The 21,336-nt window shown below is 34.0% G+C and overlaps 1 protein-coding gene across 1 annotated transcript in view; it reads left to right on the plus strand.

Annotated features, from left to right (window-relative positions):
• Nucleotides 1–21,336, plus strand: part of LOC148953604 (uncharacterized) — a 95,164-nt gene that overhangs the window by 38,983 nt on the left and 34,845 nt on the right. Inside the window, exon 4 of the mRNA XM_089088606.1 lies at nucleotides 1,744–1,920. Coding sequence (XP_088944732.1) covers nucleotides 1,744–1,920 — 177 coding nt within the window. The remainder of the gene's footprint in view (nucleotides 1–1,743; nucleotides 1,921–21,336) is intronic.

Consider the following 21,336-nt stretch of genomic DNA (forward strand, 5'->3'; position numbering starts at 1 on the left):
ATTTTAAAGAACTTTAAGACTTCATTGTAAAGAGTTAGGGTTGAGGAGGGGGCAGACCTCCTCAAACAAATAAACACGCATCCATGATCTCTCTTCTTGTAAAAATGCAAAATTCAGAATTTTGTCGTAGGAGCTTGAAATGTATATTTGCTGAATATGTTTGTATGATTTCCATCGAGATCTTGACTTTTTGGATAAGATTGACCCTCCTTTTTTGAAAGTCGGGAAAATTCTCTCAGGATCGTAATTTTTGATGGGTAATATCAAACTTACCGACTTTTATGTGGTGGGCTGCTTTTACACCCTGGGAAATACTCCCCCGGAAGTTTTTGTGGGTGTTTCCCTCCTTTTTCGAAAATAATAAAAAATATCGCAGGGTAATAATTTTTGACGGGTAATATCAAACTTACCGAAAATTATGTGAGGGCCGGTTTTTACCCCCCCCCCCCAAAAATACCCTCCCGAACTTAAGAAGAATTTAAACTTAACTTAAACTTCGAGAAGAACTTAAAGGAAAAAGAGGAATTTACACACAATAAGTATATTAAAAAGTTTGGAAAAAAAAAACTACAAATCCATTTTTGTTGAAAAGACTTCCATTTGAGCTTCTGTAATTTTTGGCAGTACCAGGCGCCAAATAAAAAAAAAAGAAGAAAAAATAAAAATGTAGGTGAAAAATCCTAACAATTAAGCTAAAAGCAAATGGCACCAAAAAGCTTAAGAAGGTTTCGCTTTCATTTGAAAGTATAGTTTCCCTTGGGAACCAACAAATTCTTATTGTTTAAGTTCTTACGGACGATAGCGTTGTCAAATTCTACAAGTTAGTTTTTCTTATCTTCTAAGTGTAAAATTTACCACAAATCACCGATAATAAATAAAGGAAACCCAGAGCGAACAGAATTTACAATAAATAGCCTAGTCAAAATTAATTTGACTCTACTAAAAAAGAAATAAACGTGGATTGTCAGTTTAACGTATTCTGATGTTTATTCCTTAAAGTCTCAATGCCTCTATTTATTACCGTAAAAAAGTGAAAACATTTAAAACCATTTTAGCCTTCAATAAAACGCAAATTATTTTCTGGTCTTGAGAAGGTGTTTTATCCTTTTTTTGTCAAATTTTTTGTAAAAGCACATGCATTGAATAGGCATTTTTTAAGCTTTCAAATTTGTGCTGAAACAAATGGGATCTAAAAAATCTGTTTATAGATGCCACTGTATACAAAACGCATTGGCGTTAGTACAAATTAAGACAAAAAACGGCCAAAAACTTGACATTCAACAGAAACTGCCAGAATTGAGGCTCTATAAAACGATTTTGTTGATGGCAGTTGTTTCACCACGAGTTTCAAAATTTAAAGAATGTTTGTTCAATTCATGCTTTTTTCCAAAATTTGGCAGAAAAAGTGTAAAACAAAGAAGTAAAGATAAAGGTTATCCCCATGCCAATTGTTTTATTTACATTTTTCCGTATGTCGAGTGAGGGGCCTAGGCGTATACATTTAGCAAAAACAGGCGACATGAGCGAAGGTAGTTCTCTTCTAGTCAACCCTTTTAGCTGAGCAATTAGTACTCGCTTCAAAGTAAGTGACGAGGGTCTGGGGGCTAGCTAAAACTACCAAAGTTTGAGGGACATTGCCCTTTCCTCAACCATCGCTCTTTACGCTTAAAAAAAAAATTATAATATGATAATTGCTTTTAGATAATTTGGAATTTAGTCTTCTTTATATCATTTATTTTTTAGGTATTTCTGTATGTAACTGATAAATATATTGTCGGATGCCTTGTTGCTGAATCAATATCAGCTGCTCATCCTGTTATTGAGACTGTAGACGGTGCTGTGGCATGTGGCAACGAGGAAGTGGCAGCAAAGGCTGGAATTTCAAGGATATGGACTTGGTCGTCATATCGTCGACGTAAGGTAGCATCCTGTTTGATGTCTTGTATGCGAACGCAATATGAATTTGGTTCCCTTCTGAAATATAATCAGTTTGCGTTTTCCGTAATATCAAACTTACTGACTTTTATATGGTGGCCGGCTTTTACCCCCTGGGAAATACTCCCCCTTAAGTTTTTGTGAGTGTTTCCCTCCTTTTTCGAAAATAAGAAAAATTCTCTCAGGGTCGTAATTTTTGACGGGTAATATCAAACTTACCGAACTTTATGTGATGGCCGGTGTTTACCACCCACAATATACCCTCCCGGACTTAAAAAGAATTTAAACTTATCTTGAACTTCGAGAAGAACTTAAAGGAAAAAGATGAACTGACACACCATAATTTTATTAAAAAATTTAGAAAAAAAAACTAAAAATCTATTTTTGTTGAAAATACTTCCATTTGAGCTTCTGTAATTTTTGGCAGTACCAGCCGCCGAATTAAAAAAAAAAGAAGAAAAAATAAAAAATGTAGGTGAAAAATCATAAAAATTAAGCTAAAGACATATGGCACCAAAAAGCTCTCGAAGGTTAACCTTTCCTTTGAAAGGATAGTTGCCCTTGGGATCCAACAAATTCTTATTGTTTCAGTTCTTACGGACGAAAGTGTTGTCAAATTCTACAATTAGTTTTTCTTATCTTCCAAGCGTAAAACTACCACAAATCACCGTTAATAAATAAAGGAAACCCAGAGCGAACAGAATTTACAATAGCGAACAGAATTATTTTTGACGGGTAATATCAAACTTAACGAACTTTATATGGTGGCCGGTGTTTACCCCCCAGAAAATACCCTCCTGAACTTAAGAAGAATTTAAACTTAACTGGAACTTCGAGAAGAACTTAAAGGAAAAAGAGGAATTTACACACAATAAGTATATTAAAAATTTTAGAAAAAAAAACTACAAATCCATTTTTGTTGAAAAGACTTACATTTGAGCTTCTGTAATTTTTGGCAGTACCAGGCGCCAAATTAAAAAAAAAGAAGAAAAAATAAAAAATGTAGGAGAAAAATCGTAAAAATCAAGCTAAAGGCATATTGCACCAAAAAGCTTAAGAAGGTTTAGCTTTCCTTTGAAAGGATAGTTGCCCTTGGGATCCAACAAATTCTTATTGTTTAAGTTCTTACGGACGAAAGTGTTGTCAAATTCTACAATTAGTTTTTCTTATCTTCCAAGCGTAAAACTACCACAAATCACCGTTAATAAATAAAGGAAACCCAGAGCGAACAGAATTTACAATAGCGAACAGAATTATTTTTGACGGGTAATATCAAACTTAACGAACTTTATATGGTGGCCGGTGTTTACCCCCCAGAAAATACCCTCCTGAACTTTAGAAGAATTTAAACTTAACTGGAACTTCGATAAGAACTTAAAGGAAAAAGAGGAATTTACACACAATAAGTATATTAAAAAGTTTGGAAAAAAAAACTACAAATCCATTTTAAAGGAAACCCAGAGCGAACAGAATTTACAATAGATAACCTAGTCAAAATTAATTTGACTCTACTAAAAAAAGAAGTAAACGTGGATTGTCAGTTTAACGTATTCTGATATTTCTTCCTTAAAGTCTCAATGTCTCTTTATTTATTACAGTAAAAAAGTGAAAACATTTAAAACCATTTTAGCTTTCAATAAAATGCAAATTATTTTCTGGTCTTGAGAAGGTGTTTTACACTTTCTTTGCCAATTTTTTTTTATAAAAGCACATGCATTGAATAGGAGTTTTTTAATTTTTCAAATTTGTGCTGAAACAAATGGGATCTAAAAAATCTGTTTATAGATGCCACTGTATACAAAATGCATTGGCGTTAATACAAATTAAGACAAAAAACGGCAAAAAACTTGACATTCAACAGAAACTGACAGAATTGAGGCTCTCTATAAAACGATTTTGTAGATGGCAGTTGTTTCACCACGAGTTTCAAAATTTAATGAAAGTGTTCAATTCATCCTTTTTTTTCAAAAATTTGGCAGAAAAAGTGTAAAACAATGAAAGAAGTAAAGATAAAGGTTATCCCCATGCCAATTGTTTTATTTACATTTTTCCGTATGTCGAGTGAGGAGCATAGGCGTATACCTTTAAAATAGTAAATATATATAATATATATTTGTGTACAAGTGTATTTTAAAGCCAAATATACGGCCATGAACACAGTAAAATAACATAAATGAATATAGTGAATTAGGGGGGGGGGCGTGGTAGAAGACAATATGTTTGATCACATGTAAATGACGGTAGAACTTTGAATTTCTGATCAAAGCTCCATTCTCTTGATCACTGGTTCGATATATATCACTGTTTTTTGACCCCTGGAAAAAAAGAAACCAAATAAATGTGCATCCATGATCTTTCTTCTGGAAAAAAATGTAAAATTCCAAATTTGTATATAGGAGCTTTAAACCTATATATATACTGACTTTGATAGTGTGATTTCCATCGAGATTTAAACTTTTGGGGGGTGTTTCCCTCATTTTTCGAAAGTTGGGAAAATTCTCTCAGGGTCATAATTTTTGATGGGTAATATCAAACTTACCAAACTTATTATGGTGGTCGGTGTTTACCGCCCGGAAAATACCCTCCCCCCCCCTCCCGTGGTAAATAGGGGGTTATAAATTTAAGAATTTTATTTGAATTGTGTTTTTTTAGGTTCTTTGAGAAGGAATTAATGGAAAAAGGGAAATTTACGCACCATACATATATTAAAAGAAAAACTGAAAATCAATTTTTGTTTAAAAAAACTTCCATGAAGCTCTGTAATTTTTGACAGTAGCAGGTGCCAAATTAAAAAGAAAGAGAATTAAAAAATTTAGGTAAAAAATAATAAAATAAAGCTAAAAACCAAAAAGTTTAAGACTTAGTTTTCCTTTGAAAGGATAGTTGGCTTTGGGAACCAACAAATTCTTATTGTTTAAGTTCTTACGTACGGAAGTGTTGTCAAATTCTACGGGTTATTTTTGCTTTTCTTCCAAGTGTAAAACTACTGCAAATCACCATTAATGAGTAAATGACACCCAGAGCGAACAGAAATTACAATAGATAGCCTAGTCAAACTCAAACCAAGCAAAAATTAAAGGAGTAGGGCTGATAACCCCAGTTTCTTCTCAAAACTAGAACATAATTTGTACTCAACTAAAAAAAAAATAAACGTGGACTGTCAGTTTAATATACGTATTCTGATGTTTATTCCTTAATGCCTCTTTATTTATTAAAGTAAAAAAGTGAAAACATTTAAAATGTATTTAGCTTTGAATAAAGTGCAAATTATTTTCTGGTCTTGAGAAGGTGTTTTACACTTTTCTACCAAAAAAATACTACACTTTTCTAAAAAATGAGTGCAATGAGTGCTAATTAACTTGATACATTTATGGAAGGTTCAGGTTACCAAGGGAGTCCGACTAACAAGGGAAGTGTCAGTTCTTTCTCACCGGATCCCCACAGTTTAAGGGAAAACTCTCTATTTTTTGTGTCACTAATTCCTTTTTTTTATTTATCACTGAGAAACTTGACTACAAATTATCATTACATTTTGTTCATTTTTCCTTTTAATTCACTTGAATTTTCTATTGAATATTTTGCTGAGTTTTTTTTTCATTTATTCAACTTAAAAATAAAGAGTATAGCAGATTTCTCAATTCAGTTTGTTCTACTTAAGTGACTGAAAATTATTTGAAGTGTATGATATATTCCATAATTGTTCTTAAGGAAAGAAGTAACTTTTATTCCCCTAAGCGAATTTAACGAAAACTTGAATGTCAAATTATATATTCACTATTTTTTAGTGTGTGATCTTTTGGTTTATTTCCCATTGTTAATTTTCTTTTTAATGTTGCATTATTCTTTAACGATTCTTTTAATATTTATATTTTATCATATTATGTTATATTTTATCAATATAATTGTTAATCAATGATTTAGATTAGAGATACTTTATAAAGCCTTTTAGAAAACTTCAGATCTTACATTAACGCTTAGTCAAAGATATTACATTTTCAGATACTTTAAGTATATTAAGTTTAAACAATTATTTTATTATGGTTAAGGTAACTGGATTTTTTTTTATCAATTAATTGAACGAAATTTAGTTTTTTTTTGTGTGTTAGTTTTGTGTGTCGAACAAGACAATAATATCTTATATATATTTTGGGAATTTCGTCCTAGTCAAAGTATTTGTAATATTCTTATGCGAGAAGCCATGTATGAAATAACTATTCACTGTAGACCAATTTTCTATCTTAAATTAAATTCTTCCATCTTTTAATGAAAAGCGGAAAAACAGCTTTTAACAAGTGTTTTAAATTAACTTAACTTTGATTTTTAGAAAAATTTTGTGTAAAATCGTAATTAAAGAAGCAAGTATGATTCAGAAGGTTTTTCTTTGGCCCAGAATCTAATTCCACGGATACGAGGGGTTGAATCTTTTAAGAATTCACTGTAATGAAAAAAAAGTTATATCGTGAATGAAGTAGATCAAAACTGAGCAGTTACTACCACCCTCATAGATAAAAAAAATTTAGATGCATGCTTCAGAATAAAATATCCTGTATATGTGGTATAACTTTTGGTATAACTCGTGTTTAGATATCTGTTCTGGTGTTGCACATTCCACTCTAAACAAACCTGCATATACGGTATAATTAACGAGTTGTAGTTTGTAATCATTACGATCATTGCAATAAATATTTTACTATGTTTTTATCTTACTTTTCTTACTATTTATAATTTATATAATTTTCGTACTATTTATAATAAATTTATAATATTTATAATAGTACTTAATGAGTAATTACTTATAATAATTAGAAGTAAGGATTTAAAAATAATTTCAAGAATAGTTTAAGACTTCCTTCATATTTTCACATGGCATTTACTATTGATCGTATTTTATGTTGTTAAATTGTTTTGCTAATTCTATCAATTCTAGATTATCCTTTAATTATGTCCAATTGCCTTGTTGGAAGTACGTGTGAGCTGATAAATCCGTCTATCAAAAAATAAACAAGCTTATGATCATTTATGGCTAATATTACCAAGTATTAACTTTCAAGATTGAAACTTCTGAACTGCCAACAAATATGCTTCATTATTAGTATGATGATACTTTGCTACTTAAGTTGATTGATATGGTAATATTTATATGTATTATTCAAAAATAAATGAAATTAAATGTATATTCTTTTTCTATCAAAAGAAATACGTTGTTATATTAAAATCCTAAAACTCTTTAATATAAAATCTATTTGTAGTTTTTCACTAAATTAGTTTTTTGGTTATGAGTTAAGCATGGGTTTAAAAAAGAACATTAAAAGGAATTTTTAAGTCTGATGTTGCCTATTTCCTAAAAAGAGTTCATCAGCTTGTATTGCCAAAACATGTTTTTTTGGTTATTTTTCGTAGTGAATTTTAGAAATTTACAACTTTATTCTAGTACTAACAAAGATTATATAATATTAGTAAGATATTTTAAAGCGATTTTTTTTAATTTAATCTTTCGTTTTTTTGCTTAAAAAAAATAAGTAGATTTATAAAATACATTTAAAATATATTGATTAAAAAAAAAAAAAAAAAAAAAAAAAACAGATGAGGCTTCATTTGATATTTGCTATATGCAAACGAACATAATCTTTAAATTATGCTCATCATAGGCAGCGCAATAGCGCTACCTGAGTAAAGAGCGGTGTGGGCACAATGTATTATTTGTCTATTTTTTGGTCTTAGGCCAGGGCACTTTTTAACGAAGGACTTGTCGTAGAAACTTCGAAAAGCGCTCATTCGAGAGGAAATTGCAACGGCTAGTGCCCTTTATCCCCCCCCCCTCCGACCACCATTTCCCCAAACACATTCAATCAAAATTTGGAGATAGTCCGTTTGAAAAACGTAGTTGATAGGTCCGGAAATTATGTATTTAAAGATGACAACCCCCCCACAGCCCTCAGGGCAAGGGTTGTAAGTTATGACCTGGGGGTATTTAAGGTTTATATAGGAAGGGTGATCGGATAAACTTTGGAGGGGGCTCTTTGGATTGGAGATAAATCATTCTTGGCAAGTTTAAAAGCATTTAAAAAATTATTATTCTTAGCATCTCGTTTTTCCTTCTGGACAACATTTCGATAACTAGCATAAATATATCGATCTACATTCGACCTGTTTTCCAACATTCTACTATAAAGCTTGTTTCTTAATTTTATCATGTTTTCTAATTCCTTGTTAACCACGGAGGCTTAAAATTGTTTTTTTTTCTCGAAATATTCTCATGTGGTCCTTCAATCTTACAACACTCATGCATCTCTTCACATATCTTATCAGAAAACCAAACATATCTTTCTTCAGGGTCATTCTGACTCAAAACTTCGCACCATTCTAGTTTTCTGAAATGATCTTTTAATTTATGTGAATTTGGTTCATTGAAAACAAATATTTTCTCTTCAATTTTATGCTGATAATTTGTCTATGATGATAAATTACAAAACGGCACCACTACAAAAGCAAGGAGAGGATCTGAACCAGGTGCAATTAGCACATTTGATGATTTCAGCCGGTCACAGACATCTTTACTGGTTAATATGTTATTAATAAGCGTTGCCGTGTGTTTTGTGATTCGTGTAGGGATGTTAATCGACAAGAAAAACTAAATGATAGCATATTTGTTAAAAATTCTGCATTCGTACTATTTCCGAGCTCCCACAAATTATGGTTGAAATTTTCCAATTACCATACACGGCTTTTTACGCGATCCTAAATTCTGACAAATATTCTCAAAATGCTGCTAAGTGTCATGTAAATAATAGCAATCAAAATTCCAACATCATACTTTCTTACATTGACAACAAAAGATTCAAACAGACCTTCAACACAGACACCTTATGTGTCTTCTACAGTTACAAAAATATCATCCCGCACATAAATTCCTAGTCCACTTTTCAGCATCTTCGTTCTATTTTTATAATAATTAGAATAACTTCCTAACAAGGCCGTATCCAGGGGGGGGGGGTTACCCGGTATGAACCCCCCCCCCCACCCGACATTTTTGACCGAGTAAAACCTAGGTAAAAATCAGTAAAATTAGTCAAAAACTGAGTCAAAAGTTAGTAAAGCCCCCCCCTCCCGAAAAAAAATCCTGGATCCGCCCTTGCCTCCTAATGAATACAAACTTAAAGGTGAAATTTGGCTGATGAAAGTCTCAGTCAGAGATGTCATATCAAAACAAAGATTATTTTCGTTAACTGTGGTATGTAGTGCATCAAACGCAGTTTCAAGCCCCTGACACTTATACGTGGTTACGACGAGATCACTCGATAATTTAATTCGCCTCAGACTGCAGGGATTAATATACTTATAAACAGGAATATTTAGATCTGAATTCACTTTTCCATTCCCCCCATCACGTTCACGAAGGCCTCGTTCACATATATTAGCTAAATTAAATTGATTTCCTTCAAGATCAGATAGTCTATGAGTCAGCAGAGACATTTTGAAACAAAAATTTCACCTTACTGTCACCTAAACAGTTTAGTCACTCTCCTGTCTGTTAGCCAGAACACTGGCTTCTTGAAGACGGCTCAGCGAAACAACTTCTGATGGGTCCTTGATTCTAACTACTTGATCGCCAGACTTTTCAAAGATACGGCCCTGCAATGACCAAGCATTTCTCATACCCACTACATCCCTAGCAGCATTTATAACTTCCTGTCTATGATGAGTAAGGCTTTCACTTACAAAACATTGCGATCCTTTCAACTTGCGTCGATTTTTCAATACTTCTCCTGCAACTGTTGGGCTTTTAAATCTTAGTTCAACTGGGAAATTCTGCTACTACTGGGCTTTCCCAAAATATTAACATCCACAATGTCAGAAAAGTTGGTGTAGAAAAAATATCATTGTGACAATTTGGACGCATGCGATGTATTTTTGTTGAATTCAACATCCTTCTCAACATTTCCTGCAACTTTAAATTTAAGGCCCTGCCTGTTCTTAAAATATTTCAAATACTCCCTTTTTAAAACCTTAATGCAAATAGATTACTTTGATTTATCTCAATATTCACGCCGACATGCTCTGATCAGTTTAATTCCCTGAAATTTTTCACTGATAATTTCCCTGAAATTTTCCTGAAATGTCATATAGTAGAGGGACAGTTAGGGACGTTAGAAGACAGACGTTCATGCAGAAGTTAGGGACAGAAGGTCAAATATGTAGTAGAGACAGAAATAGTTTTTTTTTTAATTTATATATCTGCTCTAGAATTTGATTATATAATTCTAGTTTTGCGAGGTTACCCCTGAGTTGTGTTTTCAGGCACCAGGTGTGAACCGGGTGTGTTTCGAGCGTGTTCAACAAAAATCGTTTTCAAGTTCTTCGGGTTCAATCCAGCAAATTTTCCTTTCCAGCAAATTAATTTTTTTTTTCGGGTTCAATCCTGAAATTCGGGTTAAATCCTGAAATTTTCCTGAAATGTCATTAGTGGCTCTTAAATTATTGCCGACAAATAGCCTTTTTGACAAATAGGATGCTCATTGAATTTTTTACTAAGTGTAATATCCATCCTAACATTTCCTTGAATTTTAAACTTAGTAACCTTAGCCATTCCTGAAATATTGTAAATAAGCTTTTTGGGAAATCTGGATGTATTTATAACTCTTTTGAATGAGTTCAATAGTAGAAGTATTAGCAGTAATGGTTTTAGTAGCCGCAGTCACAGATAAAAGTAGTCGCAGTCACATCAAAGATAGCAACAACCTCAGACACAAATAGTTACAGACGGAATCGCAAGTAGTTGCATTGGCAGTCGAAGGTAGTTGCAGTAAAAAAAAAGTGCACGTTGCAGTCGGTAGTTTTTTCTGTTGCAAGTAATCGTAGTCACAAACTGTTGCAGTTTTCAGTCGCAGCTGTAGAGGTCCTGCAAGTTTCAAATTAACATTTTAAGCCGTTCCTCACACATTGCAGACACATCCTTTAATGACCGGGATGGAAATAGTATCTTTGGATTTAGTTCAACACCCCTCCTGAATATGTCTTGAACTTTCAACTTGACACACTTAGGAAAAAACGTCAGTATATATTAAATTGTCAATCTTAACCAACATGACTGAAACGGAATTTGTCTGTTTTAGTTATGTTGGTTATTGTGGTAGTTTTTCTTGATATTGTGAAGAATAAATACACATGCCTCAAAAGTCAAATTTATTCAATAAATTTCATAATTTATTACTTCTAAATTTTTTAGTTCTAATTTATTACTTCTAAATTTTTTCATCCGACGATATTAGCATATGAAAATTAACTATCAGTGGTATCTATTTCAGTAAATATCAAAAGTTATATAGATAGCTCCTTGACTATATGGAATTTGCAATTTTAAATATTTTAATACTTTCCTTCTGTTATGTTAAGCACTAAGCAAGAAAGTGGTTGAGTAGGGACTACCTAATTCCTTTGATCAGTCCAAAGGAAACATCTTAGGGTCACGACCCAGGGCTCAAAATAAATAGTCATATTCACATAATGGTAGCCTATGTTATGTACTTGGTGCATTTTAGTAGAATATGAATTGAATTACCCTAGGCCTAACTTCAATAAAAGTCAAAACTATGTCTTCAGGTTTGGTAAAATTCTAGTTTAGCTACTTTGGAAAGGTTGGAAAAGGTTAATGTTAGGAAAATGAAACTTTCAGTAATGAATCCAGGCCCCAAAACATAGTCTGGGAAGGTATTTCCAAGCTTCCATGTTAACCTTCTTCTAATTTCCAAGTCTTAGAAATTTGCCTACTTGACAGGTCTATTCCTATTGAAATTTTGACAAAACAACATTTTACTGTAAATTTTAGTAATTGCCTAGATAGCTACCTCCAGGTAAGGGAACACATTAAGAAAATAACCTAGCAGTCTGCTAAAAGTTGAATTTTGTAGAGCTCACATTTTCAAATTATTTTTAGTGATTTTGAGACGACATCTATTTATCATAAATGATTGAAACAACCATTTTGAATTGAATTGAAAAAGACGATAGGTCGGAATGAAAAGGCTTTTATATTATTGAATTTTTTCCCTGTATAAACCAATTTGCAGAAATTATCTGTCTGTTATTAGATTGTAAAAAGTGTCTTTTAAGCTTCTTTTATAAGTCTTTTAAGCTGCTGCTTCAGCAGCATCTAAAACCAGACTGGTTAGAGTCTTTTGTGCATGATACCATACACTACATTACCCATAGTCCAAAGAGGATTGGAGAATTTCATTACCACCAGAAGCTTGCTAAAATTGAAGTGAAACAGTTGCTATCGGTGGTTTCTATGAGATGGCTCAGCTTTGAAGCAGCCATCAGACTGCCATTGGAAACCTGGAATGCTTTGTTATTGTTTTACGGTGGTCACGTGTTAGGCGAGGGCACTGCAGACAAGGCGAGCAAGGAGAAGGCACTCAAAATTTACAACGCTTTAAAAAATCCTGTCACGAAGGCCTCTCTCTATTTTCTTGCACACGTTCTTGGGATTACCAACTCCCTAAACACTGACTTTCAGAGCAGTGACAGAAGAATCCGTAGGCTGGTGAGCAGCTTCAGTACGACGTACGCAATATTACTCCAAATGTTCATAAGAAAACACCTGATACTGGTAGCGAAATCACCTTTCTCCATAGATCTGGTTCCCGCGAACTATCTTGAACTGGATGACATGAAATTAGGCACCAATACCGAATGTCACCTGCAGGAACGCGGATTGCTGATGACTCACTCAAAGCCTTTAAGGTCAGCTGTCTGAGGTTCTGCAAGCAGATGAGACAAAGAATAAGCTGGGAAGATCCAATTTTGTCCGATCTTAAGATTTTGGATCCCTACGTTGCCCACGGACCTGAAGAGGTGTTCATTATTCGCATTCTCGTGCACTTTTCTACGCTTCTGGGAAGCGATGCAACGATTGTAGAACGCAAGAGAGAAAGCATTGGCCGTCAGCTGCAAGAGCTCAGGTTGAGCCGAGCTGATCTTGGTCAAGATCTTTTGGACCAACTATCTGGTTTCTCGAAGAGTATTTCACATCTAAAGAACAGTATTGGCGAAAAAAAGTTTGCTGACCTGTCGACCTTTATGTTGCACCTCTGTTGTCTTCCCCATATAAGCACTGCTGCAAAGTGACAGTTCTCTTTCCTGTCGCATATGAAAACGAGACTGCGTAACAAGCTGAACACCGGGACAGTTAGTGCATTGATGATGACCAAACAGTTAGTTGGTAAAGCCGCTTCCTGGACTACTCCAAGTGATCTACTGGATAAGGCTCTCAAATGGAGAGAGGCAGTTTTTAATAAAGAAGATCCTCGTTGTGCTGAACCTGACAGCTCACACTCTGACTCTGAATAGACTACTGACTTTGATGGGGTAAGTATTTCGTTGCTCCTATGCATTCCAGCTCCAATGCAAAGGTTCAGATCGTAATTTTTCCTCGTACCAACGATAATTCATCCTTTTGTCCCTTTCGAAGAGAACAATTGTCTTTTATCATTAAATTGTAAAGATATGAGAGAGAATTGTTACTGATTGATAAAAACAAACCAGTGAATTATCTTACTGTAGATACTAGGCCAAAACGTTGGAATGAGCTTCAAGAACAGATTCAATAAGGATAATTTTGATCAGAAGTGAGGTTTGAAGATGTACTTTAAGGAGTTAAAGGATTCCAATAAGCTTTTCTTTAAAGCGCGAGTATTTCTAGTTTTTTTTTTCAACTCGATCTTATAAGGTTGATAGAATTTTAAATATTAAGAAAGATAAAAATTAATGTTTCTTAAAGAAGAATCAGATTGTAAACAGATTATTAAAAAATTATTAGATTATTAAGATTTCAGAAAGTTTCCCGTTTATTTTCTAAAATTGGTCTTTTTCATAATGTTGAGAATTGTGAGTTTCTAACTTTTAATATTTCAACTTCCTCTAATGTTCCCTTAGGTCGTCGTGATTTTTCTATACCCTCTGCTCCTGTTTTTCGACTGTTGGGTATCACTTTTACTAAATAAATTTCTAGCCCTCGCTAGTACACTGTTCGTGATGTTTAAAAGGAAATTCAAATTGGTTTTTCTAAGATTGCTGCCAATCGAGGGAAGTATAACAGACAAGGACTGGGTAGGCTATATTCTACTTTTTGTGATCATTCTGTCCTTTACCTTTCTGGTCAAAGAAGAAAGACGTTAAACATATCCGGTCTTTTTATTTCAGATATTGTAAATTCTACTTTATCTCCCCCCCTCCTTGGCATAGTAGTGGTAAAATACTTCGTAAGTTTGAAGTTCTCGATGTAACAGCAAAGTTGGCTGTGCTGCAAGCAAGGCTTTCGGATTCATCTTTTTGTTGTTTTTCACCTCATCATCCTTTGGTCTGTCTGTTCGGTTAATTTCATTGTAGTGTATTTTACTTCATTTTTTCTCTTTTTGTCCTTGTCTTACTCACAACTTTGTGTATGACATGGGTTATAAGTACATTAATATTATTATTAGGGAAATAACTGAAAAAAAAAACAGGCAACTAGAACAGACCTAAAAAATGCAGCGTAAGTGGATTTAATTGTTTTAGTCCGGAATCAGCATTGCCTAAGGATATGTTGTAGTTTTTCGAAATTCTTACTTTAGGATTCGCAAAAGGAATTAGATAAAAATTTATCTTTACTTTCGAACAGATTTCTCTTCAGCCTCTAAAAATGTCCTTTCAACCTTCAAGGAAAATTTTATACATCTGAACCTAGCATTAGGTAACTGTTGATAGTATCTGTCTCTTTTGCAGGTTTTAAGCTACAGGTGGAATTTATAATACCCTGACTCGGATCAGTTGTGATTTATCAACCAATATCATTATATCAACCAATCAAATCAACCCATTATGACTCGGATCAGTTGTGACCTATCAATCAATATCATTATATCAACCAATCAAATTTGTGTGTTTTTGTACCAATCTTGTTTGCCAAGACCTGAAGAACCGTAATAGTGATAATTATTTTTGTCTTCATTCGAAAACGTGGCAGCATTTACTTGAGAATCCTATGCCAGCGGCCTAGTTTAAACCTTGTGTGCAAGACGAACATGGCTGGCTAATTTTCAGTACCTATTGCTTTAGATTAGAAGTTGCCAGAAATTGTACTCGGATCATCAAAATTTAGCGTGGTTTCTAAGAAAACAGGTGGAGTGCTTTGAAAATATGATTTGTGAGAACGTGAAGTTCATTCCCCTGTTGCCCTTTTGAAAACTGTAATATCATAGCATAAGTTGGAAGCAGTATAGTGACCCAAATTGCAGACTCTGCAACCTGACTGAAGAAACTTTGCAACACCTTCTCTTTGAATGCACTGCAAGTTCTCCTGGAATTTATAAACTACATGCCCTATCCCAAAATTTTAAACTTCCACTAGATATTAACCAGATTGTGAATGCTCCCTTACCAGCCTCCATTGAAAAGAAGTTTTACAGAGAGCAGTTGACGTGTTAATGAATTTAGATGTTCTTTGAGTGAGTAACATCTTCCAAAGTATTGTAACTTTAAAGAAGAGAGGTCTACAAGCAGAAGAAGGGGAGGGTCCTGTCGTAAGAGCCGTAGAGGTACCTGCCGAGTTTACTCTTAAATTGCGAGGAAATGGTAGCAGGACCCTACGCTTCCCTTGTTTGGCCCTTATTAATAATCCACTTTTGTTTTCTCCCCCCCCCCTTCTTGGAAGAACATAAATTCAATGCCAAGGTGGAGAATCTACCAACTTTGAAGACAGAAAGTCATCAAACGACGGAGCCCAAGTGATCTACAACGAAGAAGACGAAAAGTGCAGTTGGAATCGGACAGTAGTCCGCTTAGGATACTAGGTGCTTTTTTAAGAAGAAGAAGAAGTTGTATAGAGCTGTATGTGGGTGACCAAGTTTGATGTCTAGTGATTGCTTTAGACCTCGGAAAAATTAACGTGCGAATGCCCCTTTTCTTTTTTATTATCTACCAACTTATTTTACTTCTGCAAGAAGTTTTGCCTTGTGTTAGTTAAATATAATTCTTTAAAACAGATTTCTAGTCCGTCAAGTTTTGAAATGCTCAAAATTTAGGAACACTGCATTATTTTAACTTAAATTAAACAAAGATGCAGTGAAGACTTTTTCGCTAGATAATTCAGCCCTTCAATTGCCATAAGTAGCTTAGGACTACTTCTAAATGTTCAGAAAACGGCAAGATAGAGGAGTTGTTAAACAATTTTAACCATTTGACCAACCAGTTGGCTGAGTAGTTAATATGATCGACGTCTTTTGTCCTAGATTCCGGAATCTGGTGGAGGAATCTGTTAATGAAGACTGAACTTAACAAAGTTGTTTTGCAACAAACTACATCTTTTTATTTTACCTTCCATTATCTTGCGAACTTCTATCTAAGCAGCGTAATTTGCCATTCTTTCTCCTTACATCATAAGTTGCGCTACTGGGCGAAACTTACAAAATTTGATAGAAAATACACGGACCAAAAAATTGATAGTTCCTGCCTGGTATTGTGAATAGATTTCTAGTGTGGGAATTGGGATTTCTGTCAGGTTTTCACATGGTCTTTAAGGAAAATCCTATGTGTCTAAACTTAAGATGCAATTACACGATGCGGAAAACCGTGCAATGGTGATCATATGTTTTTCCATGCATATTTAACAATTATATTTTCAAGTTTAACCCATAGATCCTTAATAGCTACTGAAGAACAACGACTCGCATCTTTTTCGCGTAACTAATGCAATTATCGAAGTGAAAATGAGTCTCGATGATTGGTCCTTTACTTTCCGACTAAAATAGGTAGCGGTATTTATATAAAATTTCGCTCTGTTGACATTCTCATGACGATATCTTTCTGTCATCTATTGAAATTGAAAAGTACTACATGTAATTTATATGTAGCGTTAATGTCAGAGCTGGAAATACCTGCAGAACTCATGCAGGGAACAGACCGCTTGGTAGCATGCCTTTCGATTTTCAATGACGTGTTTTCGGGCCAGAGGCAGATTTTCCCAGGTTTAAGTATCTTTGCTAGTAGCATTCTAGTGCTGTTACTTCAGAGTAACAAATGTAAACTGTAGTAAGAATATAAAAATGCCTGAACACGCTCTAAAAGTGGTCACAGGTTTTTTTACGAACTTCACAGGTTTTTTTACATTTTTTTCACTTTTTGAAAATTCGTAGTGGCAACACTGCATCTTAGGATCACGACCAGTGATGCCAAACGTGGTACAATTGTACCATTTTGGCACATTTCACCTCTACTGGTACAATTTAGTACAATCACACAAAATATGGTACATTCTACAAAATTATGGTACAATGTGGTACAATTCAGTATTTTTGTATCTATGTGTGTATTCTTTCATCTACAAATATTTTATTTCACCCTGATCTGTTCAGCATAGTCGAGATAAGAGACAGACAAGCAGTCACCTATTTTCCTTTTTTCGTAAACAGACTCTTCTCTTCCGGCGTCCAAAGGTAGCAAAAACATCTTTCTGTGTATCAAGCAGGGCTTCCATTCTCGAATCTTAAAATTCGGGGACATGCCTTAAAAACTCGGGGAGTTTTCGGGGACAAGTCTTCAAGATTTGGGGAATTTTGGGGGAAAAAACAAAATGGAATTTTGTTGCGAAAATTCGGGAGCCAAAATTGGTTTTAGCTTCGGTTTTAGTATCAATTAGGGCTTGGATCCGCGTAGTAAATCAAGCCTTTTACAGAGTAGGTTTTAGAGCCAGAGCACAGGATTGGAAACCATAGCTGAAAACACTTATTACTGATGTTGCGGCAAAAAATTCAAAATTGTAAAAACAAAAAATAGTGAACTTGTGAACTATAAATACCAGTAGCAGTTTTTCATTAAGTCATTAATCTCAGCTATTCATTAATAATATTTAAAAACAAATATTGTTTGCGGTTTCTAGATATGTAAATTAAATAGACAAAATTCAACCTATGAATATGGGGCAACTTTAAAACTTACAACAAACAAGAACTAAATTAAACAAGCAAATTTAAACTTAAATTAAAAAGGAATTTATACTACAATTGACACATTAATTGTTTTTCATGCTGATTCCAAGGTTGTAGGTGTTTACCCCCCGAAAAATTCCCCCGCAGAAAAAACCGGAAAGTACTCTCCCGCTGAAAATACTTCCTCGAAAAATACCCCACGGAAAGTACCCCCGCGGGAAATTCCCTACGCGAAACGCACCCCCGCTTAAAATGCCATTGGAAACTACCCCCGCCCCCCGGCGGACAATACCCCCTTAACGCATACATTTTTCTTTCATTGTTTGTTTCTACTATAGGCCTGTTTTTTAGCACTAATATCTTACATCTAAGATCTTACATCTTTCTGCAAAGATTATCGTTTTTTAACTCATCTTTGTTCTAAGATCTTACAGCTCACTGATGTTAGCAAAAAGTCTGAAGACCGCCACTGTTCTGCCATATAGAACAAAGATGAGAGAACTTTGATGATATACTCATTATTGTTCTCAGACCGCTGATCAGAGCAGAATGATGAAAGACGTTTGTATAAAACGACAAAAGATGTAAAATCTTAGTTCAAAGATTTCACTTTTAAGCGTTTTCTGACAAAAGATATAAGATCTTAGCACATTGATGAGTGAAAAAACAGCCCTTATGCTTTCCTTTGTTTTGGTTACCTCATAAATACTATATAGTCACCGATTAACCCGCCACCCCTCCCACCAACCCTGCAGCCATCCATGTTTCAAAAATAGTACCTATTGCAGTCTCATTTTTATAACCAGGGCACTTCGTATCGAAGGAGTTGTCGTAGAAACTTGGAAAAAGGCTCATTCGATTGGAAATTGGAATGGCTAATGCCCTTTTTAACAGTGGAAAGCGATTGGAGGACAACTAATCCTCCTCCCAAACCCACCCACCCAATTACCCAATATGTTTAAAAACAAAATTTGGCCCTAAGATTAAATCAACATGAACCGTGTTAATGCTAATTCGCAATAAGACATCTCAGCAGTATCCCAAGAACGACTGAGGGTATTATGTTCAAACTCTCGTGGCTACTTCTGCTCTTAAAATTTAACCAAATAAAAATAGCGTAAATGTATCCAAGCTATCAAAGAAAGTAAACAGATTTTTTTGCGAATGTCATCAAGTTTTCTATTTCAGGTCAACTAGAGGAGGTATGAAACTAAATTAAACACTAGTATTTGTGTCCAGATTTTTAAAAGGGTGTATGTTGTTAAAAATTGCTGAAAATTTTTCTCCGGCATACAAATAGCTGGCCAAACTATAAAATCTTAAAAAAACGAAAAGATTTAAACTATTATTTTCTTTTTCCCTGAAAAGACTATGTCAATATAAAACGAACATTAATTAATTAAAAAAAAAATTCCAGAAAATAAGTTTTTCAAAGAAAAGTAAAGAACTCCATTAAACCAAAAATGAGCAGAAATAAAATAAAATAATCTACCTAGCTTGAAACTATCACAAATCAGCATCAATGAATAAATGAAACCCAAAAAGAACAAAAATTACAATAAATAAGCGAGTCAAACTCAAAGCGATCAGAAATTAACATGAGCAGGGCTTAAAACCCTTATGCCTTCCCAAGGCCAAAACATAATTTACACTTACTGAAAAAAATACAAATGAATGTGCATTGTCAGTTTAATATACATATACTGATGTTTAGTAATCAAAATGTTAATATTATTTGATTTATTAAAGTTATTAAAGTAAAAACATTTATATTTTTTCAGTAAAGAGCAAGTTATGTTCTGTCCTTGGGAAGGCATAGGGGTTTTGAGCCCTATTCATGTTAATTTCTGCTCGTTTTGAGTTTAAAAAAATTTGCTAAAGTTTGCCAAGTTTATAAATGGTAGTAAATGGCCGAAAAACAGTGACTTTTGTCAGCCTGTAGTAAAATGTTTCTGTTGTAATATATGTTACTCCGAACAATTTCTTCAAGTACTGTCAGGAATAATGTACTGTATTAGAAGAGAAAGAAAAAAAAAGTAAAGGAATGGAGAAAGAAAGTGAACGAAAATGTCTTATGCAAAATTTTCATAGATAGTACTTTACGTCACCGACGATCCGCGTGTTACGCGAAGCTTAAGATGCGGAAAAAAATTTGGGATATGGTACATTTTTGTCTTTGGTACATTTTTCATGCAATTTATGGTACATTTTGTTTTGAGGTGTTGGTGGAACTGGTCACGATCCAGGGCATAAATTAAATAGTCATATTCACATAATGGTAGCCTATGTTATGTACTTGGTGCATTTTAGTAGAATATGAATTGAATTACCCTAGGCCTAACTTCAATAAAAGTCAAAACTATGTCTTCAGGTTTGGTAAAATTCTAGTTTAGCTACTTTGGAAAGGTTAATGTTAGGAAAATGAAACTTTCAGTAATGAATCCAGGCCCCAAAACATAGTCTGGGAAGGTATTTCCAAGCTTCCATGCTAACCTTCTTTTAATTTCCAAGTCTTAGAAATTTGCCAACTTGACAGGTCTATTCCTATTGAAATTTTCACAAAACAACATTTTACTGTAAATTTTAGTAATTGCCTAGATAGCTACCTCCAGGTAAGAAAACATGTTAAGAAAATAATTCTCACTTCATAATAGGCTATGCAGAATAATCACAGTTAACATATTTTACATGCAGCATAGTTATACTTTACTCCCAACCTCCCCTAATATGCAAACTTATAGCCCAAATTAGCTAATTTGGAAATTATTAGCAAATTAGCAAAAAATATATTTTGAATGCATTCAGCCACTGTTTCTTATTCAAACCAGTTCTTATTTTGTCACAGTTGATTCAATTTGCAGGTTAACAGGTTGCAGCAACTGAGTTACAGATAGGAAATATATAATTTGGGCTATATATTTGCACAACAGGGGGGGGGGGTAAAGAATAGTAGGGCTGCATCAAAATGTGTTAAATATGATTATTCTGCATATTACAAATCAAGAATTGTTTTCTTGAGATAGGAAATGTATAATTTGGGGTACATATTTGCACATTAGGGGAGGGGGATGCATGCAAAAAAATGTTAACTATGATTATTTTGCATATTAGGAAGCAAGAATTGTTTTCTTAACATGTTTCTTCATGTGGAGGTAGCTATTTAGGCAATTACATAATTTTCAGTTTATCAGTTTCTTTTTCTCTGGTTTTCAGTTATGAAAATGTCTGGTCTTAGTTCTGAAAAAATTCCTGTTATTTGAGTAGAGTTTTAAGCCATTACCTTCATTTACACTTGCTAGCAATATGGAAAACCCCAGTGTATGTCAGTTAGTGATGATAGGGACATCTGCTGCATCCCATTTTGTGAGCCATGGTTTTGTTGAACTGTCCTTATCAAGATTTGAAACTGTTGAAGGTTGTTGATCTCACTGTCATCTTG

The sequence above is a fragment of the Artemia sp. Qi Xiang Cuo genome, chromosome 4, assembly GCF_049724085.1.
Source record: "Artemia sp. Qi Xiang Cuo chromosome 4, ASM4972408v1, whole genome shotgun sequence".
NCBI classification, from domain to species: Eukaryota; Metazoa; Arthropoda; class Branchiopoda; order Anostraca; family Artemiidae; genus Artemia; species Artemia sp. Qi Xiang Cuo.